The sequence below is a fragment of the Macrobrachium nipponense genome, chromosome 17 (genome assembly GCF_015104395.2).
Source record: "Macrobrachium nipponense isolate FS-2020 chromosome 17, ASM1510439v2, whole genome shotgun sequence".
Lineage (NCBI taxonomy): Eukaryota > Metazoa > Arthropoda > Malacostraca > Decapoda > Palaemonidae > Macrobrachium > Macrobrachium nipponense.
In genome coordinates this window covers 80,528,056-80,545,889 of record NC_087210.1, presented here as the reverse complement: position 1 = coordinate 80,545,889, position 17,834 = coordinate 80,528,056, and the positions used below count along the sequence as shown (strand labels likewise).

General features: G+C 35.2%; 1 protein-coding gene across 6 annotated transcripts in view; it reads left to right on the top strand.

The window, feature by feature from the left end:
- Positions 1–15,273, top strand: part of LOC135196359 (solute carrier family 35 member F5-like) — a 90,425-nt gene extending 75,152 nt beyond the window's left edge. For all 6 annotated transcript variants that reach the window (XM_064223139.1, XM_064223140.1, XM_064223143.1 and 3 more), the window contains 6 exons: positions 494–646; positions 1,024–1,206; positions 1,324–1,480; positions 2,986–3,145; positions 3,264–3,509; positions 3,715–15,273. In XM_064223139.1, coding sequence (XP_064079209.1) covers positions 494–646; positions 1,024–1,206; positions 1,324–1,480; positions 2,986–3,145; positions 3,264–3,509; positions 3,715–3,883 — 1,068 coding nt within the window. In that variant the 3' untranslated portion in view covers positions 3,884–15,273. The remainder of the gene's footprint in view (positions 1–493; positions 647–1,023; positions 1,207–1,323; positions 1,481–2,985; positions 3,146–3,263; positions 3,510–3,714) is intronic.
- Positions 15,274–17,834: the final 2,561 nt, after the last annotated feature.

Here is a 17,834-nt window from a genome sequence, read left to right as displayed (position 1 = left end):
CAATAATCCACAAAAGCTGCTCAAGGGGATGGTCTGACAAGGAGCATTCCAAAGCCCGAACTTCGGCGGGCAGACCATCAACGTTCAGAGTACAGCTACCAACCATCCACCGTAACTCAAAAACAAATCACAAAACAATCGTTAGAACGATAGTTCACAGAAATAAACAAGGGAGGAGGAGGCGCTCAATAACACAAAAACTCTTACATAAACTAACAAGCATTTGGCTGCTTAAGCAAAAGAAACTTAAAAGTAAACAAAGCTGATTTAAACTTGATAAATAAAAACAAAAACTACGTTAATTTAAATGTTAGGCAGGAGTAATGTATTTAATGTAATGCTGAATTACATGCAATAAAGTTTTTAATTACGTAATGTGAGGCTCAGGCTCTTCCTTGAAATAGATTGTTACTATTTAATATAATTACGAAACGTACAGTCTATCACTAAAGTATTAACAAGATTGAGACTAGATATGTTCATGTAATTTCAGGTTCGTCAGATGGCTGAAAGTGAAGCTGTTGATGCCATGATGTCTCGTTTATCCTTCTCTGCATCATTACGTGCTGAGCAACTTGCAATGCAGGCTGCAAATAAACTGACTATAAAAGAAGTTATGAAGATATCTAGTATATTTTGTTTATTGGTATGTACTTGTTTTGACTTTAGCCTCCCCCTCCCTGCATGATGCATTATCATTCTCAGAATGACATGACCCAAGAAAAGTAGAGTATATTGAAAGTTGATAAAAGTGGTTATAATTTTTACCAATAGTAGTACATCTTTCACTATTTTCTGTCCAACATATTCTCTTATGATTGGTCACCTTATGATCATTATTATCTGATTTGTTGTACAGTATTGAAAGCCCTTAGTCACTTCCAGTCTACTAGAAGGGTTACTCGAAGGATTTGTCTTTCAGTGATAGGAGGTGACTATCAGATCAAGATAGACTGAATAAATAGATGAAATATTAAGTGTAGATTTACCTTATAACACTAACCATTTTACTTCTTTTTTCAGTGGTTCTTAGGTAATTATGGATACCAGATAGCACTTAGTGACACACAAGCTGGTGTTGTCAATGTAATATCATCAACATCAGGGCTGTTTACCCTTATGCTAGCAGCAATATTTCCTTCATCTATATCCGATAAATTTACGCTCTCTAAGTTAGCAACTGTCTTCTTAATGGTTGCAGGGGTGGTAAGTTAAGTGATCACACTACAAGTTTAACTGCATTAATTATAGATATTTTGATGAAGCTTTATATGATTTTTCTTTTTAACAACAGTCACTTATATACAGCACTCTGAATTTCAGGTCCTGGTAAGTTTAGAAGACATCAGTCTTGAAGGTAGCTCTGTGCCTGTGGGTGTTGTATGGTCCTTGGTTGGAGCTATTCTGTATGCATGTTACATGGTATTCTTAAAGCGAAAAGTTCCCACGGAAGACAGGATGGATTTTTCCATGTTCTTTGGTGAGTATTGTGTAATATTTATTTTATTACAATATTAATACGTATAGTAATAACGCATAAGAAGTGTTGTTGATTTGTGGACTTGGTTCAGTTTTTTTACTACGCTACTTTGTACTTTGTATGATTTACTGCCCCAGTGATGATGGGACTTCAAATCTGGCATTGAAAAGTTTGAAGTGATGGATGTTGGTTTTGGGTATTGATTGTTTTTAAATTTAATCATTGTGATTGTAGGAAACGGTATCATTAGTATTGGTTCTCCTGTTGTTTGCTATGATATGCTACAATATATCATAGAAAAGTTGTCTTTGTGATAGGCTGCTTCCTTCTGTTCTGTAAAGTTTCTGTAAAGTAAAGGATGATTCAACTTGTAAACAGGTTACGGAAGCAGTCAGATCCTCCTTGTGTGGATAAGTTAACAGCTCTATAAAGTGTAGTTTCAGTCTTATTACCAACATAATATCTCGAGATGATTTGTAAAATGGCAATCCATTTGTGGTGGTCTTCAATGACTGGACATTTCCAAAAATAAGCAGTAAAGAATAAAATAAAGAGGATTATCATTTGTCATGTCTTTGTGTGGGTTCCCTGTGAATGGTTCTTAATATCATGGTTGCATCTACTGAGGTAGAAAAACACCCTATTGCCATTTCTCAGGACTTCTTTGCACCATGCAAAGCTCCTGAGTGCTGGGTCATTAGGACCATATGTAAATCAATTTACTAGTTATATCTGATGTAGAGTAATGGAGGAAGAGATTATGTATGATGTTAAGTGTTGGCACATTCCATTGTTTTCAAAGTATAGGATTAGCAGAATGTGTAGAAATATGCTAGGCTAATTATTTTAAGTATAATGTAGTCAAAAAGATTCATCAGTAAACTGTTGACCAATACTAGGAGGGTTGGAACTCTGAAAGCTGTAATGCTCTAATGTGTGATTGTTGCCTTAAGTGTTTACAGGAAGTATTTTATATCCCATTATTTTAAATCATTATAACCAGACTACTTATTCATATTTCCAGGCTCTCCTATTGTTTCCATTGAAGCTTCCAATACTAGTTGTTTGCTTTACCATTCAAATGAAATTAATTATCTACATCCTTTCTTTGTACTTTTACCTTAATTCTCTTTTTTTCTTCTTTGTAAACCATTGAAAGATGTTTTTATGATTTATTTATTTTAGTTGCCATCTTATTCTCTACCTTTGCAAGCACCACCATTGGCACTTAGCAGGTTTTTTCTGAAGTTAACTTTATTTTCATATTTTTAGTTTTTATGATTCATATTTCCCTAATTGTGTTGCTTGCAGTCAAACAGTAATACAGTACAGACAACTTTTATTGATTACTTGACTTTTCTCATTTGTTGCAGTTGTTGATAAAGAACCAATTCATGTAGGAGGATTTGGTATACGTATAACTGTTATTTTATATAATCTCCTTCGTTAAATATAACAAAAATATTTTTAAGTTCTCCGTGATGAGTTTCTTTCATAATTTACAGGATTTGTTGGGTTATTTAATACCATACTCCTCTGGCCTGGGTTCCCTCTACTGGATGCTCTCGGATGGGAAACCTTTCAGCTACCAAACAAAAGCCAGTGGTTATATATGTCCATAAATGGTTTAGTTGGCACCGTGTTTTCCGAGCTGCTGTGGCTGTGGTGAGTCTTAGATATTTGTCCTCTATTAATCCTGCTTTACAATAATCTTATTGGTATTTACCATTAAATTTGTTCTAATTATTAGTTTTATGTAGTGATCCCACGTATTTTATTTCAGGGGCTGTTTTCTGACATCCTCACTTATGGCTACATTATCACTAAGCCTTACCATTCCTCTAACAATGATAGTCGATACCTGGGTTAAGAACATTGAATACTCGTATATTTTCTACATTGGTTCTGTACCAATGATGCTGTCTTTTGTTATTGTGACTCTTCTTACGCATTATGAAGACTGGGACCCTCTGATGGATGGAATAAAGTTCATTCACAGAAAATGCTGCCGACAGTCTGTTTCATACAGGTAAAGATCATTCTTTGTTTTTAGCTGCTAAATGTCATTTGCGATCATATGCACTGCCCAATTCCTGAAACGTACCAGAATTGTTAGGTTTTGATCAGAAGCAAAGATGCTTATGTGAATCACCGTTGAGTGCATGTAATATAAAAGTTATTTATTTATCTGCAGGTTATTTTTAGGATAAATTTTAAGCGTTATGTTTTTCCAGTTTGGTTGATACTGATGGAATTGAAAGGGAAAGCCTGATTGTTAGCAAACATGATGAAGACGAAGAGGAAGGAGGGGATGAAGATGAGGTTGATACGACGTGCATCACAAATCCTCTCGTTATTAGAGACGGGTCATCAGCAGACAGCATCATTATTAACCATGTATAAGTGGACCATAGTAACTTACATCAGATTTTATTTATTTATTTTAGTTCTACGATGATTACAGTATCTTATATAAATGTTTTATTAGTTCCTGTTTTGTTTTGTCCTTGAAAAGCGTTACAGATTATTTTCTCATGAGTATAATTTTCTTTATTGTATTTTAGTCACTAATGTGATAAAAAGTGTTATTTTTTAGTATAGTCTGTTTTTATATAACTCAGATTTCTGTTGCTGGGACTTCTAGTCTAAGGAGAAAAAATATTTTCTTTCTGTTTTGCAGAACTAGTGCCATTGAAGTTGGATAAGTAATGCAAAACATAGAACTTAAGTATTTATGTATATATAGTACTTAACTTTGTGTAGCTTTCCATATCCAGTGATGCTGATTGATTGATCTCTTAATGTTTTGGAAATTTGAGGAATAGTAGCTTGAATATATTTTGGAAAGCAGAAATAGTAAGCAATAAATAGGTGCTGAACGGGAGCTATAATGATTAATTGAAAATCATGAAAGTTGGGTGTCATAACTTTTTCTTTATTTACATATATGATCTCTTAATGGTTGGAGTTCAGCTACAAAAGACAGTGGGTTCTTTGACTGTAGGATATGTGTTCAACCACTCAAGCATTAAATTTTGAGTGAGTCTCTTTAGGAAAGAAATTCATGCAAGTGGTATTTTTCTTTTTACGGGGCTTGATACCTTAATTAAGGAATTGCACGTAATGTTGGTGCCCTTTTATCAATATCACTGTACCATGATATTAGTGCAGCTGTTGGTGTTTTTAGTAAAGTGCATTTATTTGTATTATGTTTTAAAATATTGCCATTGAAATGTACATATTGATTTTCTGATTTATTTTAATGGAAGTAATGTCTGCAGCATATGTCATTTGGTTTTTAAAAGAAAGTTTGGTTAGTGAACTGGTAATTTTAGGCGAGATCAACATGTGTTTCCAATAGAAGTAGTTTAAGGAATTCCACAGTCAGATGGGATTTCAGGTAGAAAGAGCACACACAGGAAAGAGGTGAGTGGAGGGAACGCATTTCTACATTTAACCCTTTCAAGCGAAAAGCAGATGTAAAATTGTTCGTGATGGAAATGACAGTGATGAAGGATGTTGGATAAGGTGCATTCAAGAACATCTTATAAAGATTATAACTTGAATAGTAGTATCACAACAGAGAACACCTAAATCTCATCTTTTCTTGGTATTTTGCAACAGTGAGTTCATGCCATCATTTGGTTACCAGATGATATCATGGCATTATGGTCAGCCACTCCTTTCATATCATTTTGAGTACCAATTAATTGTTCTTAAGGTTTATCTAACATAATCGTATCCTTCTTCAGACCTATACATAAAGAGTATATCAGTTTTCTATTAAATTTAATTTGTATGTTTTTGTCCATACAACACTTTATTCGACATCAGACACTAATCTTTTCATTAAGTTGAATATTGTTTGCATATTAGAACTTTTCTCTCCAGAAAAATCATTGTTACCTCTATCAATTCTAGTTTTTCTTTCTTTTGTTGAAATTCCCATTCTCAGTCAGTATAGTCCTCAGGTACTTTAATTGCTCTACTTCTTCCATTGGCTTTTTGGTAAGTTTTGAATGCCAGGAGTTGTAGGCAACTCTTGAAACGACAATATGACATTGCTGTTTATTCTTGTGACATAACTTGCCTTTTTTGATTGCCAAAACTGTTTGATGAAGAGATTTTCTTAAAGAGAATTATCTGGAATTGAAAGGGATAGACAATCTTAATGACAAAGCAAAACACCAAGAAAAATTTTTTAATAAAAAAAAAGTTTTTAAAGATATCGGCTCACGTTGCACTAAATTTTTGCATTTGTTCATCACAATTACAATTATGCTGTCACTGCTTTTTGTATTGATATTTTATACATTTTATATTGTCTAGATAAATGATATTGAGAGGTACAGCTACATAATGCAGTTATGTAATAGCAGAGTAGAGTAACAGTCTTGCTAATGGAACACCCAGTATCTGATTGAGCTTGGTGAACGAAATGAAATACTTGAGTGAATGGATTGAGATTACTTACTGAGTAATTTTTCTGCTTGTGGAGTAGTGCATAGATATGCTGATTAGGCACAAATCTCAGCTTATCAGTTACTCTGAATGGAAGTTTATCACTAATGTTTTCATGTGTGATGTACACAATGGTATAGTACAATATTAAGCCAGGAGTGATGTATAGTTGCTTAGACTTAAACTTTAACTATAAGTACTACAGTCAGTACATGTACTACATAATCCTGTTGTTTTATCCTTATGTTATTGATTGTATTGAGTATTCAGATCGTAATGACTGTTTGTGTCGTGATATGAGCAAAATTGGCTACAGTTGCTCTATGGTGAGAGCTACTGTCGTAATTTGCACATTTGCGCGCTATAGTTCTATTTATAACTATACAAGGGCAGTTTAAACAAAAATATGTTCATTGAATTATATTTGATGATAGAGGGAGATACATTGCTTATATTTTGTGGCTTTTTATTGACTTGGTACATGTTCACATGAGCCAGGTTGCACGTTGGCAATGCTTAGGCATGTGGTTGACAATGGAAGTTCATTAAGTACATTTTTTTTATTTATTTACTGTGCCTTCATTTAGTGAATATGTTGAATACTTTACTGTACTGTATTTGATGACTGGTGTGTTTGGTAATGATCATAAGTAACTGACTGGTTTTAAAAGACTTTGCTGACTTGTTGAAGGTAAGAGTTTTCCAGTTGTTCCATTCATGATCCTTGTAGAGTCATTTAGTTTATGAAAGCCTCTTAGCATTATCATCAGAAGAAATCCTGGCAAAGGTTTGTACACATACTTTGTACTTCATTACATATTTCTGTATTTGAGCCAAGGTGTGTTTGTTGGAGACTTGACTTTGTGTAATTGCCTTCACTTTCATTAAGAAAGTGTCAGTTACATCATACAGGTGATTCCTTTGAAATTTAAATTAGGTATGGTCTTAACAGTTGATTGTCTATTACTTCAGGGTGATTATATCAGGATGATGACTTGTTCTGTTTTACCTTTGTTTTTAGGGTTGTAATTTTTTTTTTTTACTTTATTTTAAATACACAATGTAAAGTTGGATAATAAGAATGAATTTTGGACAATACAAGAGTGATTTGGGTAGAATATCTGTAAGTTGTTGGCTTCTAATACAAATCTGGAAGCTTTGTGACAAAAGTGAGTTAAGGAAACTATTGGACTGCTAGATGCATAACACTGTGCCCATTGCCAGCTTTTGATTAGAAGCCAAATACATACCGTATATGGGAGAAAAAAATTTGAGATGTTGCTATTTGGTACCATTAAAAAGAGCAAATTAACTAGAAAGCATAGTTTAAAGCACCAAATTTTTTAAGTATCTTGAGAATGAGAAAAAGTGTATTTATTATAAAAGATACATACTCTTTTCTAAGTAAAAAAAGTCCAAGAAAGTGTTTTGGAAACATGAAATCTATCACTTTGATATTGCCTGGTGGTTTGAACTTGTGTGATTAATGGAAAGAATGATAAATTTTATAATGCACACCAAGTTAAGATAAAACAGTAACTCTGGTTTAGGTTTGGAAAATGTTTTCTTGTGACTGTAATTTTGTTATTTTGCAACCTGCTGTATGCCATGTTGATGCCTGTTGTTTTAGTCCTGTCACCATTTTGACTGTTATCATTTAGCTGGTCAGTTTATAACCTCTGAAACCCAGCTAACATTTGCTGTATGTTAATGAAAGGAAATGGATATCAAGAAGAAAAGTTAATCATCCCTTAAGTGTAAGTGTGTAAGGGTATAGAACACAAATGGCCAACAGAAGTCTGAGTTATAGCAGTACAATTTGTAGCTCATGTCTTAGGAGTCGAAGTTTATCATTATACTTGTAATATATTACATCACAGAGATATAGCTTATTCTTACAACTTATTAAGGCGATTTATGTTTTATGTTTAAACTATTATTTTACTGAAGTATTATAATGGTGTATTTTCTTCAGTGCTTTGAGTTGAATTTGAGTAATTGGTCATCTTTTAAAATAATATTTTTAAGGTATGGCACTGTAGAGGCTAAGAATTAAAAATAAAGGTAATGATATTTCATATATAATATTGTAAGTCACATTTTACTAATGGTAATAGTCATAATACCAAGATAGACTAAAGGTAAAGTAACTGCTGCCTAGCAATATTATAACTGTGTACGTAAATTAAAACAAATTGTGCAACAACATTCTAATCGTATGGAGGTTATTTTAAATAAAGATACCAATTTTGTGGTCACATTGGGATTTTTAATAGTGTACACAAACATGAAAACAGTAACCGGTAAGGTCTGTTCAACTAAAGAGACTCATAAAGTTCTTCATAGATACAAAAAACTACAAGAGACTTACGTACACTGTCAGTTTTGGCCTTTGGTAGGCCATAAATGATGATTATTATTATTAATAATTTAAGCTTAACATCCAGTTCGGCCAATGGTTAGAGGTACTGTAGAGTAGTCAATCGTTTGGGAGCATTTGTATTAACTTGATTTTAATTTCCTCAAAAATTCCCTCATACCACTACACTTTACTGGTTGGAATTTCCGGTGTCATGTGAGTAGGTTGTTCCTCCTCCTCATGTTATCCTCCATGAAAATTGGGATTTTTATTTTATTTTTTGCACAAGGTAGTAATTCATTTATTAAATGTTAGTTCATCAGTCTTTGACTGCCACAGACTTAGGGATATGTGACAGCTTCCCAAGTACTACAGCATTCATATGTTTGTAATTATTCTCTAAATGTTAATTTTGACATCAAAATAATGATTATATAGTTTTGATAATGTTCTAATTACTCTTTCTTGCTTGCATTTACACCTTAATAGTATGGAATTGTCTTTTGCTTAGGAATTTTCAAAGTTTTGGATGCTTACTGGCCTCATACTTCAGGTTCGAAAAGAATTTTATTGATTCGAGTCCTCAATCTATTCTAGCATTGCTGACTGTTTGAATGGCAGTCTTAACTGTAATCTCACTGACCAATGACTTCTTGTGGGAATTTTGTTTCAGATCACTTAAAAATTGCTTCTGAAGTCATTTAAAATAATAAACAATCAGCATAACATTCTAGTCTGGGCAGGTTGTAGCATAATGCTGAACCTGGGTTGGCTTTGGAGGAAGGTTGTGTGGTTGAGTGAAGCATGGTTTTTCCTTCCTTATTTTGCTTTCCAAAAGCTGGAGTCATATTCTCAAACTTTTTTTTTATTTTTTATTTTTTTTTATTTTTTTGGTTTGCAGGTCTTGACTCTTGGACTTTTAAGGTTTAGTAGAGTGGTGACCTTACAGTGCAGTTGAAGTCTGAGTGAAACTGTAGTTTTCTCAAGTACAAATATAAAGATCAACGCATTGTTATCCTGTAGTCTGAAGCTCACACTTAGATGTGGCGCATGATGCTGCAATATTTGAGAATCTGTTTAGAGATTCCAGGATGTTGCTTGTCCCTTTGTTGGTGCCACCTGAAGCTCAAGATGATGAATCTTCATAGGATGAAATTTGGTAATACTGTAACTACCTGAAAGAAGATTTTTGCTGGCAGCTATAAGAAAGAATATTTCCCTTGGTTAAACTATCAGTTTTTGTATCAATGGCTACAAATTGTCACAGTACTAATCTTTGTTTCATGAAAACTCACCTTGTGACCAAGTATATCTAGCATACTATATCCCTTATAAATGCAGAATTGAGCTTTGTATAACAGTGGAAGATGAGCCAGTCATTCACGGAGCCATTTGCCGACATCAAATTATTCTATTAGCTCTTCATTTTGGTGGGGCTATCAACAGCCCTGACCGACAGATTAAGAACTCTGTAAAATAATAATAATTACGTTAGGAAACATTAAAAAGTGTAAGAAAAATTTAGCTCTTACTAATGCCTATTGCTACAGTTTTGGATTTTGAAAAGTGAACAATCATCAGTGTTTACATTCAATTTATATTCGATGCTTGATTTTACTTAACTGACATCTACTATTGTGTTAAAAGGGCAGCTTTATTTATTTAGTAATAAGTCTGAAAGTTTACTGCAATTTACTAGTAACTCTTATTTTAGCTTTACCTTACCAAATGTATTTTGTAGTTTTTTAATGAGAGAGAGAGAAAAAAAAGTCATTTTACACACTGGCTGTCACATAGAAATATGAACCATGTAAAGGTACTCCTCTCCAGTTAAATGATGTTGAAATTCAAGCAGGTCTTCTGGTAAACCTACATATTGACACAATTGATCAGCTCTTGCCTTTTATTGTTTTTTGATAATATTTTTGTTACCTTGGATTATATTTAATATCCTAGCTAACTGAAATATGTATTAATACTTCAGCAAGCCCTCATCATACCAGTATGTGTCGCTTTTATTGTTGTCTAGTAGTACACCAAGAAAGTACAACTACTAACCAGTATAAAGTCCCTTTCTGGTAAATCAGAATGTTCAGGCACAGTCAAGAAGATACCTAGCACTTTGGTTTGCATGCCTGTCAGGTGATTCCTGCTTCTTAGAGACTACTGCCAGAGGTCATCGAATGGTTGATCCAACTGAGAGTCACTGTCCAGGACCTGCAGTTGACTATAACTGTAGCACAGGTGTCCCTAGAAGAAAACTTGGCATTACTAGAGGTTGTTATTTTGAAAAGGGGTATAACAAATTCAATATAGGTAATTGAAACTAGCAACATAAGTTTGAGGTAATAGATTTTAGTGAAGTGTAGACAGCTTAGAATTGGAATACATTTGGAGCAGTTAACTTAAGCATAATCTTGTATATTGTTGGGGAAGCTTGCACCAGTGTGACATGATCTCCAGCACAGTTCAAGCATAAACAGAAATTCTTCAGGGCCCAACTGTAAGGCCAATAGGAAAGAACATAACCTCCCCTACTTCCTGAAGAAGAGAGTTTACCAATAAAAATCTTACTTCCTAGAGTGACTGTATCAACTTTTATAAACACTTTTGGCTTCACAGTCTGTTGAGGCCTTTCATGAACTTATAAAGAATTTCCCAAGTGGCCCAAGTTTCTACTTTAGAGCCACTTCAGACAGTTTCAAAACTAAAAACACTGAACCTTTAAAGAGGGAAGGTGATTAAAGGACTTCTGGGTTTCTCAGAAAGCTGTATTCATGATCTCCAAATACATATCCTACCTAATGGCCATAGAGGATTGAAGAAGGAAAGCTATCTTAAATACAATAACCCTACAAACCCATAAACAATTGTCTGGGAATAATCTGTGGTTGAGCATAATCTTTTAACTTGAGCAGAAGGAATTCTGCTTAACCATAGTCACCAAGGTTTTCAGCATAATGACAGACAAAAGTATCAAATGATCCCTTGTCACAGCGTGTTTTTTCTGCCACGTGATTTTGCACTAATGCTGGCTGGAAATTGGTGTTAATTTGGGAAGATTCTTAGGTCTGGACTTTTGACTTAGGCCCCGCCCACACGGCCGAGCTTTGCTCGACGAACTTTGTTGGATGTGACGTCAGAAGCGGAGAAACCGAAGCAGGGTTCTGACTTTTCTCGCCGTTTCTCCGCTTCTGACGTCACATTGGACAAAGTTCGTCGACCAAAGCTCGACTGTGTGGACGGGGCCTTGGATGAATGAAGGCCAATTCTACTTAATATAGTCAATTATCCTGGAAACCCTGTTACCTCAATTGTTTTTGTCTTTTAACATTTCTGTTCTATTATTCCTTTCTTTGTTCTGCACAATTCAGCTGTGATTTTGTGGCCACTTCTGTAATAGATCGATTCTTTTACAGGGTATGGTTCCTTTGTTCATTTTGGTCATTTAGCATCCAATTTATTCAGAGAAGTTAGCTACAATAGGATTCTTAGGATTCTTGTTTGGTGTCAGAACCTGCATCATTAAACCTGTAAATAATTTTACAAGACTATTACAATGTTTTAATATTAAACTGTACATACTTTATTGCTGGAATAACAAAAGAATGGTAAAAATTTTCAAGGCTATAGTTGAATTTAGCATAGCACCCCCAAATTTTTTGGTACAAAAGATATTTGAGTCAATCCTATGAACTGACATTTATTTTAACAATATTGTATATATATATATGCAAATTAGGAACAAATATTTGGGATATTAAAAGCCCCTCTCTAATGCAGTTACCAGAACTTTACCTTTAGGGCTATCTTTCACTTTCTTCAACATCTGCACATATTTGAAGCGCACATTACTCATTTTAAAACATATTTCATGAATCTTTATAAAAAAAAGAAACACAGTCTCGTGATATGTCCTGTACTTGAGTGCCAAGCATGTCAGATTAGTTGCTCAGAGGTTAGAAAGCTTTTGTGAAACAATTAGGCAGTTTTCTTTGTTTCCATGATGCTTCCTCAGCTAAACAAAATTGTGAGCAATCTGAGCAGTACTAATTACATTTTAATTGGTGTTAAATAATTATTTTTATTTTTATGTAGCATCGAAGATCAAAATTTTTGCAGTTCTCTTGAGATAGTATACTCTGCTTGTTAGCTGTTATACATTTTGTGTATATTTAACAATGTGAAAAAGGGAATTATGCTATCTCAGATGGAAAGAACTGATTATATATTAGATATATGCACTAGTGTGATAGATTTGCAAATTATGCATATGATATACTGTGGGGCTTTATGCCAGAATAATTAGGTTTATGTATATATTGTATGTTGTATGTATTAGTGTATTTATCATTTGCATTGCTGTAATTAAAACTGTAGAGTCAAAACACTTTGTCATACTTTTTTGTCTAGCTGCATACTTGTTTCATGAGGTGAAGTCTAATTATACTTTTGTCATCACAACCTCATTAGTTATAAATATATACATACATGTATGCCCTCATTCATGTTCCAAGGACACCAGCCTCTTGTCTTTCAGACGTAAGGAGAAGGCAGTCTCACTATGCACCTACCTTTTGGGCCTGTAGGTATGTATGTATAAAACTGTTAGCATCACTTTTCATCATTATGCAATGCTGTTATCAATTCTACTCTCGGTTTCTAGGTTTAAATTTCACGGGATTCCTTTGCACCATTTGAAATAATGTATTTCAATCCTTTTCATTTCTGGTACTTTAGAAAACATTACCTGCAGCATTCCTGAGACTGGACTGAGCTACTTGCCTGTGTCACCCACTGCCCTGTGATTGGACTGCTGCTTCAGCTTTGGCCACTCCCTTCCTGCCTGCTTGGCTGCTTTGTCTCATGTTTGAACTGTTGCCCTTGGTCTCCCTGTATGCAGAACACTCGCAGTCAAATATATCTTCAGTAACTGTCTAACTTTCAACCAACATATATCAAGTATCAAAACCAAATCATTGAAAGAATTTTTGTGAGACTCTTCAACACTGTCAGTTTATCCATTTATTAAATTTTTAAATAGTAGCAGTAAATTAAGAGAGTTGAGTATTATAAACTTAGCTGTCCAGGTAAAGTATTTATTAATAATAAAAAACAACTTGCTGTTACTGCTACACTTGACTGGGGTTGCTTCATATGATGTTCTTGTGACACTTGTCCTTTGGTGCTGCTGTCCTACTGTTATTTTCTGCTACCATGATGACCAGGCAATCTGTTCCTGAAACCTCCCACTGCTGCTATTCTTGCTGTATTGATTAATGTTCTAGCTGCACTAACAGATGCACTTATCTCCTTTTGCCCATCTCTTGTGCAATGGAGGACACTTATTTTTTTTTCAGAGCTGGACTTCATGCAAGATTTTTAAGGCAGATGAAAAACAGAACTCAGTCATGCCTCCTCCTGTTATGATTGCTCCCTTTCTGTGCCCACAGAAATATTGGTGGAGGCTTTACCTATCTGGACTGCTTCTCCAGATGGCAGTACAGCTGTGATTGCATCCATATTAATATTGAGTGTTCCTTACTCCTGATTTCCATTTTACCAAGGTTTTGAAGAATTTCCAGACCTAGACCTGTATACAACCTTGGCTTTCTTCTGCCTTCTGCACTGGTCACTGTTTATGAGATTTGTCCTTCCTGCCCAGAGTTCCACAGGATTGATTTGTTCTGCACAGGTCTTTCTTGCTAGAGTTTATATCCCCTTAAGACCAGAGTGCCAGCCTTGATACAGCCGAGCTTCTTGACTAATCAATGAAGTCAAGCAACACTGAATATGGTCAGTAATCAGTGCTGCTATTCTTTTGCCATGACTGTTAATCCTACAGTTGAGTAATGACCAAGAGTGTGAGGTCAATGACTAAATAAGTATGGTGACAATGACTGTTTTGCCTTACCTTAGAACTCCAACAGTGTGTCTCACTTTTCCATAGAGAAATGACATATTGAGTGGGAACCTTTGAGCTCATACACAGGAGACTAACAACAATCTCAAGTCCTGCTTTTAATCCAAAATGGTCAGACATTTCCTTTTTAATACAGGTAGTGAGGGGCATGCCATGTTACCTGTGGAAGAAGACATTGAGGGTACATGTTCCTTTCTACTAGTTCTGGAGGGCTTACCTGTTAAAAGCACCTTGCTCTATATTCTTGGGTTTTGGATTAGTTTGTTTACAAACCCAAAGCTACTAGAGACTTCATTCATGACTCACTACAATTATCAGGTACTCTCCCAGATCCTAGCACCCTGGTTCATTCATCTTTGCTTCTTAGTGTAACAGCTATTCAAGCATATGACTGATGGGGTTGGGGGAAACAAATACATCTTTACAACAAAAACTAATTTGTTACACAAACCAATTAATCGTATGATTAACACCCTCCCTCCAGTCCCTTGTATCTTACTGCTTCACATACCTAGTTTTCACGGGAAACAGGGTTATTGGTTTATGAATATCTTGCAGGATCCAGAGGAACAGTGCACTGTGAGATTACTGTACCTCCTTCTGATGTACAAGACTGGTGATCCTGGGAACCTTGGGGTCGTGAATATTGGCATGAATATATATACCTATATAAAATGGGTTTGTATGTAAAAAAATTGTTACTGAAACAGAATTTAAATTTTATTATGTTTATCCTATTAAAAAGAGCACAATGTGATAAGATCCGTGCAAAGTCCAAAGAGAAACAAATGCTAGATGTCCCTTTCCAATTGTCCATTCATGTTTCATTAAACTTTATGTCCAAATATGTATATGTACTATTTTAAGTGTTTATTTTTTATGTACTTCATGGCAGTTAAATTCCAAAGCATTCACAGATTTCAATAGTATACAAAATAGATTTCATTAAGTCCAAATCCCTTATGCCAGTCCTTTGACAGTTACATGTTCACCTCATTGGATCCGATAAAATGATTTATTAATGATAATAATAAGTAACAAAAAAGATAATTTACAGTTGTTAATTCTCCTGAAAGTAAAAGAATATACTGTAAAGAAGATTGTTTATTTAATACAAAAGTAACACAAAACTTCTATTTAAAGCATTATTTACAGCAAATATACCAGAGTTGCTCAGAAAAATATTTACAACTGGTAAGGTTAATTAAATAAATTATTTCATTACTAATCATGCATGAACAAAGTCATTAGCATGAAAATTGATGTGGAAAAATTATCAGTGACAAACCTTTACTCTTATTAGGGTAGGTATATTCTTTCATAAATGCACAAGTTGCTTAATTCATCTTATTTAACCATATTCTGACTCATGGATTGTAATATTTGAAAATGCAACTATCTTGTGTTCCTACTTAAGTATGTGCTAGTATACCATTGACATAAGTCTAAAGCTGTCAGTATGACAGGTACCTGACCATCTATAATTAGCCTTATTCCATGTGAAACTGACCCAGTTGAACCAACTTGAAAGTTCAAAAAAGAAAAAAAAAAAAAGTTTCAACACACATGGCCAGTTCATAACCCACTATCCCACAAGGTGATACTTATCATTCCAGTTTGACTCCCTTGAAGCTGGACATGTGCTCTGCTTATCTGGACTACATACAGTCTAGCAACAGGACAGATTATTCCTCACGCTCTCCTTGAGGAGGGAAGGAGGTAGAGGGTAACCAGCACTTCTTTCTTGCTCAGCATATGCATGTGCTCACTAGAGTGGCTGTAATCTGAGCACTATTGCTCTAGGGAGAGGTAGTCTTTGATCTCGGCCACACTTTTCGGAGTGCAATTCGTGCATGAGAAAGGCAGCACACTTTCTTGTTCTTCCCTCCTAGCTCTGTACTCTTATTTGATTGAGTATAGGTTGAACAGAGGGCTCTGTTCAAATAGCAAAACAGATGGATCTCGACCAGATCGGTAATGAGCAAGAGAGCGGAAGACTTGGGTGACCCCCTCTTTTCACAGATTTTGTGAAACACATTTCAATAACTTCCAAGTGTAGGGAGAGTTCAGTGACTGGACTTCTTCCCGTCTTTGCAGTCAAACACTTCAATATCTCTCAATCCATAAGGGAATAGAGAAGAAATTTCAGAAATGTGCTATACTTCCATGGTATACCTTTCAGAGGTAACACAGAGTCAGTGGTGGAAAGGTGAGCAGGAGTCCTGCATTCCCCATTCCAACACCTGGTATATTATTAACTGTTACTGGCAGCGAATTAATCTTAAACCAAACTGGTGCAGTTAGACCCTCAGGTTCTTGGAGTGGGAAGAAGCCAACTTAACTAAATGCACGGCAGTACCCCAGCTTTTTTATCCTTCAGGAAGGGAAGGAAATCTTTCACCTCACTTGAGGAAATAGCCAACTGTTATGCTCCCAAAAGACAGTGGCAGAGTAAACAAACACCAAAACTAGAAAGAACAAAACTACATAAATGATGTGAAACAAGGTCACTGAACTAAATACACACAACTGACACCTACTGAAACTGTGATGAAAAGCATTAGCTGTAACCACTACCATCACACACTGACCTCACAATGAAAATTAAATATATTCAAATATAATCAAATCAAGTTTCACCAATGTTAACTATGAGAGAAGTTGGTAATAATGAACACTAGTTAGGAAAAAAAGGGGTACGGTAATTGGAATGTGTGTTTGTTTGTATGGTGTTTGTATGTTGCAAGGAACCAGTGCGTGGTTCAGAAGTCACGTAAAGTCGTTGGTCCCGTTGCTGAATAACCAGAAAGTGAACTGGTTATTCAGCAACGGGACCAATGACTTTACGTGACTTCTGAACCACGCAGAGAGTGAACTTTTATCACCAGAAATACACATCATTAACCCCTCAGTGGAATGCTGGTAATTGGAATGGCAGAACATTACCAGCAAGTGAAGAAAAACTATTCAAGAACTTGTTACAGTATAAGAAAAAACTAACACAGGATAAGTACATAACTCCCTTTGGGAAATGTTGATGGAACAAGAAAAATTATGGAGGAAACAAAAGCCTAAAACTAAATTCTAGCCACAAAAAGAGTTATTACCTTGGTTGCTTTCTTGAACGCCACAGAGAAAAAGACTAAAAGTGCCAAGAGGGATACCTGTCAGGTGAAGTTCTTATGTATTTTGATGTGACCTCAGGATTAGGGAGATGTAAACTAATGGTATTGGTTCAAACTAGATTGCATATGGTAACTGGAGAGGAAACGCCTCAGCGGCGTGGTTGTTATGGTATTAGCGTCCCACCTCGGTGGTCGCGGGTTCGATTCTTGGCCATTCTGTTGAGGAGTGAGAGATGTGTACTTCTGGTGATAGAAGTTCACTCTCGACGTGGTTCGGAAGTCACGTAAAGCCGTTGGTCCTGTTGCTGAATAACCAATGGTTCCATGCAACGTAAAAGCACCATACAACAACAGCAACAACTGGAGAGGAAAAAATACTACATTCAGGAAAGTGACCTTGGTGTTGTACAGTGTACCAAATGGAACCAACTGGTTGTGGCATAAAAGATGTTCAGGTTTACAGAATATACGTGGAATAAAATGGTT